The sequence below is a fragment of the Pogona vitticeps genome, chromosome 2 (assembly GCF_051106095.1).
Source record: "Pogona vitticeps strain Pit_001003342236 chromosome 2, PviZW2.1, whole genome shotgun sequence".
NCBI classification, from domain to species: domain Eukaryota; kingdom Metazoa; phylum Chordata; class Lepidosauria; order Squamata; family Agamidae; genus Pogona; species Pogona vitticeps.
In genome coordinates this window covers 96,300,663-96,307,243 of record NC_135784.1, presented here as the reverse complement: position 1 = coordinate 96,307,243, position 6,581 = coordinate 96,300,663, and the positions used below count along the sequence as shown (strand labels likewise).

The 6,581-nt window shown below is 41.1% G+C and overlaps 1 protein-coding gene across 10 annotated transcripts in view; it reads left to right on the top strand.

Moving 5' to 3' along the window:
- RUFY1 (RUN and FYVE domain containing 1) overlaps positions 1-6,349 on the top strand; it is a 35,776-nt gene extending 29,427 nt beyond the window's left edge. For all 10 annotated transcript variants that reach the window (XM_020782727.3, XM_020782726.3, XM_020782734.3 and 7 more), the window contains 4 exons: positions 10-104; positions 213-261; positions 4,524-4,601; positions 5,465-6,349. In XM_020782727.3, coding sequence (XP_020638386.3) covers positions 10-104; positions 213-261; positions 4,524-4,601; positions 5,465-5,608 — 366 coding nt within the window. In that variant the 3' untranslated portion in view covers positions 5,609-6,349. The remainder of the gene's footprint in view (positions 1-9; positions 105-212; positions 262-4,523; positions 4,602-5,464) is intronic.
- Positions 6,350-6,581: the final 232 nt, after the last annotated feature.

The window sequence follows — 6,581 nt, the reverse complement described above, 5'->3', positions numbered from 1 at the left end:
GTTTTATAGGAGTTGCGAAAACTGCAAGAAGAGAAGCAGCAGTTAGAAAAGATGCGCGAAGAACAGGAACAGGCCCTTCAAGAAATGGGACTTCACCTTAGCCAGTAAGTCTGTTCTAATAATTCTGAAATCTGTATTATGGATTAAGCATTAAAGCATTAAAATACACATTTGAGGTTTCCATCATAAGTAGATGCCATTTTGTTTTCTAGATCCAAGCTTAAGATGGAAGATATTAAAGAAGTAAATAAAGCACTAAAGGTATTCAAATTTTGCTGTACATTAAGCTTATCTACTTCTTTCCATCTATTACTTTCTTCTTCTCTTGTAGCAGTATGTATTGTGCTTTGCTTCTCTGGGAAAATGTCTGGCACTACCAGATGTGCCCTCCTCACAACCTTTGAGCACTTTGATTTCTCCTGTCTTCTCAGCACAGCATGCTGCAACCTGAAACAACTGTTATGAGTGATTTGTTCATGTTCACTCAGAGGCAAATCCCAGTGTGTTCAAAAGGGTTTGTTCCACATCACCAGATGGGCAATATCGAAATCAGATTGATTATGTTCTCTGCAGCCAAAGATGGAGAAGCTCTATAAAGTCAGCAAAAACAAGACCTGGAGCTGACTGTGGCTCTGATCATCAGTTTCTTATAGCAAAATTCAAGCTTAAACTGAAGTAGGAAAAACCACTGGGCTAGTCAGGTGTAATCTAAACCAAATCCCTTATGAATATAGAGTGGAAGTGAAGAACAGATTTAAGGAACTAGATTTGGTGGACAGGGTGCCTGAAGAGCTACAGATGGAGGCTCGTAACACTGTACAGGAGGCAGCAACAAAAAGCATCCCAAAGAAAAGGAAATGCAAGAAAGCAAAATGGCTGTCCAACGAGGCCTTACAAATAGCAGAGAAGAGAAGGGAAACAAAATTCAAGGGAGATAGAGAAAGTTACAGAAAACTGAATGCAGACTTCCAAAGAATAGCAAGGAGAGAGAAGAAGGCCTTCTTAAATGAACAGTGCAATGATATAGAGGAAAATAATAGAAAGGGGGAAACCCAAAATCTGCACAAGAAAATTGGAGATATTAAAGGAAACTTTTGTGCAAAGATGGACATGATAAAGGACAAAAATGGTAGGGACCTCACAGAAGCAGAAGACATCAAAAAGAGGTGGCAAGCATACGCAGAGGAATTATACCAGAAAGATCTGGATGTCCCGGACAACCCAGACAATGTAGTTGCTGACCTTGAGCCAGACATCACGGAGAGTGAAGTCAAGTGGGCCTCAGAAAGCATGGCTAACAACAAGGCCAGTGGAGCTGATAGCATTCCAGTTGAACTATTTAAAATCTTAAAAGATGATGCTGTTAAGGTGCTACACTCAATATGCCAGCAAGTTTGGAAAACTCAGCAGTGGCCAGAGGATTGACAAAGATCACTCTACATCCCAATCCCAAAGAAGGGCAGTGCCAAAGAATGCTCCAACTACCGCATAACTGCACTCATTTCACACACTAGCAAGGTTATGCTCAAAATCCTACAAGGTAGGCTTCAGCAGTATGTGGACCGAGAACTCCCAGAAGTACAAGCTGTATTTTGAAGTGGCAGAGGAACTAGGGACCAAATTGCTAACATGCGCTGGATTATGGAGAAAGCCAGAGAGTTCCAGAAAAACATCTACTTCTGTTTCATTGATTATGCAAAAGCCTTTGTGTGGCTCTCAGCAAACTCTGGCAAGTTCTTAAAGAAATGGGAGTGCCTGACCACCTAATCTACAGTTGTGTTCAAAATTATTCAGCCCCCAATGCTGTAAAGGGGTTTAGGGACTATAGTGTACATTTGGAATTGTATTCAGAATCAAATCCTACAAGGACGTTTTAAAGAACCAAATGCAACTAAAATAACATCAATTGTTTATGTAATACAGTAGTAAATGTTTCTTTTGTGGTTTCTTCATTGCCACAATTATTCAACCCCTTAAAGACTACCACTCTGAAGAAGAGAGGTTCATTCAGGTGTTTTCGATCAGGTATTGAAAACACCTGTGGATGTCACTGAGCACCAATCAAGTATAATAAGCACCAATTAGGCAGCTTTAAAATGACTGTGATACTCAGCTCCTTCTAGACATTTACTGGTGTGGTTACAAACATGGTGAAGTCAAGAGAATGGTCCAGGAAGACAAGAGAAGAGGTGATTTGTCTTCACAGGAAGGGCAATGGCTATAAGAAGATTGCAAAGAAGTTAAACATACCAAGAGACACCATAGGAAGCATCATTCACAAATTCAAGGCAAAGGGCACTGTTGAAATGCTACCTGGTTGTGGAAGAAAGAAGATGCTGACTTCGACTGCTGTGCGCTACCTAAAGCGTAGAGTGGTGAAAAGTCCCCGTGTGACTGCTGAGGAACTGAAAAAAGATTTGTCAGATGTGGGTATAGAAGTTTCAGCTCAGACAATAAGGCGCACACTGCGTAATGAAGGTCTCCATGCCAGAACCCCCAGGCGCACCCCCTTGCTGTCTCCCAAGAATAAGAAGAGTCGACTGCAGTATGCCAAAAGTCATGTGGGCAAACCACAAAAGTTGTGGGATAGTGTTCTGTGGACTGATGAAACAAAATTAGAACTGTTTGGGCCCATGGATCAACGCTATGTTTGGAGGAGGAAGAACAAGGCATATGACGAAAAGAACACCTTGCCTACTGTGAAGCATGGCGGAGGGTCAATAATGCTTTGGGGCTGTTTTGCTTCTGCAGGTACAGGGAAGCTTCAGCGTGTACAAGGTACCATGAATTCTCTTCAGTACCAGGAGATATTGGATGAAAATGTGATGCAGTCCGTCACACACCTGAGGCTTGGGAGACGTTGGACCTTTCAACAGGACAATGATCCCAAGCATACCTCCAAGTCCACTAGAGCATGGTTGCAGAGGAAAGGCTGGAACATTTTGGAGTGGCCATCGCAGTCACCAGACTTAAATCCGATTGAGAACCTCTGGTGGGACTTAAAGAAAGCAGTTGCAGTGCGCAAGCCTAAGAATTTGACTGAACTGGAGGCTTTTGCCCATGAAGAATGGGCGAAGATACACTTGTGTCAAGCTATGCTTCACGTTTAAAAGCTGTTATAACTGTAAAAGGATGTTGTACTAAGTACTAAGATTGAATGTCACTTGGGGGTTGAATACAAACTAATAATGATGTGAGCACAGAAAAGACATTTGTGGTTATTTCATTATAAACTTAAGGTTATATTTCTCTGACCTACAAGTGTCTCTTTCATGTAAATGTAAGCAAGATGACTGAATGATCAAAATCAATGTCAAAATGGCCAAAACATTCAATTTCAGTGGGGGCTGAATAATTTTGAACACAACTGTACCTCCTGAGAAATCTATATGTGGGACAGGAAGCAACAATTAGAACTGGATATGGAACAAGTGATTGTTTCAAAATTGGGAAAGGAGTATGACAAGGCTGCTTATTGTCTCCCTGGTTATTGGATTTATATGGAGAATACATCATGCGAAAGGCAGGATTGGAGGAATCCCAAACCGGAATTAAGATTGCTGGAAGAAATACCAACAACCTCAAATATGCATATGATACCACTCTGGTGGCAGAAAGTGAGGAGGAATTAAAGTGAGGAAGGTGAAAGAAGAGAGTGCAAAAAATGGTTTGAAGCTCAACATCAGAAAAACTAAGATCCTGGGCACTGTTCCCATCACCTCCTGGCAAATAGAAGGGGAAGATATGGAGGCAGTGACAGATTTTACTTTCTTGGGCTCCATGTTCACTGCAGATGGTGACAGCAGGCACGAAATTAAGACCCCTGCTTCTTGAGAGGAAAGCGATGACAAACCTAGACAGTATCTTAAAAAGCAGAGACATCATCTTGCCGACAAAGGTCCACATAGTCAAAGCTATAGTTTTTCCAGTAGCAATGTCTGGAAGTAAGAGCTGGACCATAAAGAAGGCTGACCGCCGAAGAATTGATGCTTTTGAATTGTGGTGCTGGAGGACGCTCTTGAGAGTCCCCTGGACTGCAAGGAGAACAAACCTATCCATTCTGAAGGAAATCAATCCTGAGTACTCACTGGAAGGACAGATCCTGAAGCTGAGGCTCCAACACTTTGCCCATCTCATAAGAGAAGACTCCCTGGAAAAGACCCTGATGTTGGGAAAGTGTGAAGGCAAGAGGAGAAGGGGACGACAGAGGACGAGATGGTTGGACAGTGTCATCGAAGCTACCAATATGAATTTGACCCAACTCTGGGAGGCAGTGGAAGACAGATGAGTGTGGCATGCTCTAGTCCATGGGGTCACAAAGAGCCAGACACAACTTAACAACTAAACAACAAGATCTCGTTGCAGATTCAGCTTAATTGTCCAAGTCTGTTGAAGATTTTGGTTACAGGTTTGCTTTGCTGGGCTGAGGGTGCCAAGATTACATTTTTGTTCTCTTAAATGATAAATTGCTCAGCTTCTGAATTTTGATTGCAGTAATAAATTTCATTTTGTTTCACTGATAGGGTCACACCTGGCTAAAAGATGATGAAGCAACCCACTGTAAACAGTGCCAAAAAGAGTTCTCCATTTCTAGAAGAAAGGTAATGTCAGTTGATAACCCTCCAGTGTCAGGACTGTTAGTGTGTTAGGGCACTTTGGAAAACCAGAGTTCCCTTTAAAGCTCAGCAACAAAGATTAAGGGGGTAGAAGTAAATTTGAGGCCCAAAGCTCACCACCTACTTGCTGGTTTCTAGAGGGGTTCCGAGAAGAGCATCCCAATTCAGTTGTGAGAAGCACGTGAGCTTTCAAGAAAGCATGTCTTGAGGCAAAGCACTTATAGCTAAAAAAGCACTCTTCCCGTGTTACCACCCACCTGAAATCAAAACTTAGACCTACCAGAAAAAGGCTTCTGAGAATTACTCAGAGGTACAGACAAGCCCACATGTTGGATGTGTAGGAGCAACTTGTCTAAATTCAGTTCAAAGTTGTGCTGCTTTCTTACTGTGTCAGGGGTCCTTCAGAAAAGACGCCACAGATACCAGGTGCAATTGGCAATGCATTTGTTCTACAAGTTTCATAGACTGAAATTATGTGCAATATATGGACTGTGTATTGAGGCATTATGTCTTTTTCCTTCACAACCAGCGAATCTAGATCCTTCCTTTTCCTTATTCATCCTAATTCAGGGAAATCAGCATGTGAACTATTAGTGATGACTAACTTGTTCTGTTAATGCGGCAGCCCTCCACACACGCAGACTTCCTCAGCACGTGGATAGTATGGTTTCTGTATCTGGCTGTGCAGCCAGACGTTGGGAGTTTAATTCCCCACAATGCTTCATTGACAGGGGCTAGCAACTCAAGTCACAAAAGTATTTCAAGCACCGTTATCTTTAAAGCTCATTTTCTAGACAGAAGTTTTCCAGATGGTGAGAAAGAAGTTACAACCATGCTTTTCTTTACAGCATCACTGTCGAAACTGCGGTCACATTTTCTGCAACACTTGTTCCAGCAATGAACTTGCACTACCCTCCTATCCAAAGCCTGTAAGAGTTTGTGATACCTGCCACACTTTATTGCTTCAGAGATGTTCATCAAATGCTTCCTAATCTATTGGCTTGTTTTAGCAGAACCACGCAGAACTAGAGAATGGTTAGAATCTTCTTGTCTTAACTCAGAACAGAGGGGAAATTATCCAAATTGGCTTTCCCTTGTAGGACTAATTGTTCAGTGTGAGAAGGCATGTGATGAGGAGCTTGCGCCGGGGGAGGGGCTTTCATGTTTCCCTTTCTGCTTTATATTTAGACAGCAAGATCCTAAACTAAACCTGTACTGCGTTTTGGGCAGAATATAAATTCCTCCGTTCTTCATGTATCCCATAACCTCTCAATGGTACTATTTGCCATGTTACGCTGGGTCAAAGAACATTTACAAAAAAGGGGATTAACATAAACTATGGAAACTGCATTTTGAATCTATTAAATGCAAGAAAAATGTCATAATCTCAAATGTTCTCATTGTACTAAAACACTGACAAGTCATGCTTCTGATTGTTTTTAACTTTGTACTTAATATTTGTGTACTGATCTCTGAAACAAAATACTTTTCTGAACACATTATCAGTGATATACCTATTGTGATAATACCACTTAAATTCTCTAGATTTTTATGCAAAGTTCTTGTTAGCATCTTTAAAAATGTCCCTATGGAATGATTTTTAAAAACCAATGTAAATGAATGTGCCTTTGCTATACTTCAAAAGACAGTATAGATTCATTTCTAAAGTACCAATGCAGTCATATACAATACTCAAAATGAAATTAAAAAGGTTAACGTGCACCTTCATAAAATGTTCCTTGAAAATTTTATCCACAAGAATTCATTTCATGTGGCACTTCTGTTCACTTGTGAGGTAATACAAGAGCAAAGATGGCAGTGGTTTCAAGCAATACTGTTTGCATGAGCTGCAGACTACTGTCCAATAGTTGTATAAAATTCAGGCTTTTTAGCTAGTTGATTATGGATAGCCATGTTTGTACCCAAAACATAGTCAAAGGATTTGGAGATGAAAGTTTGAAACAG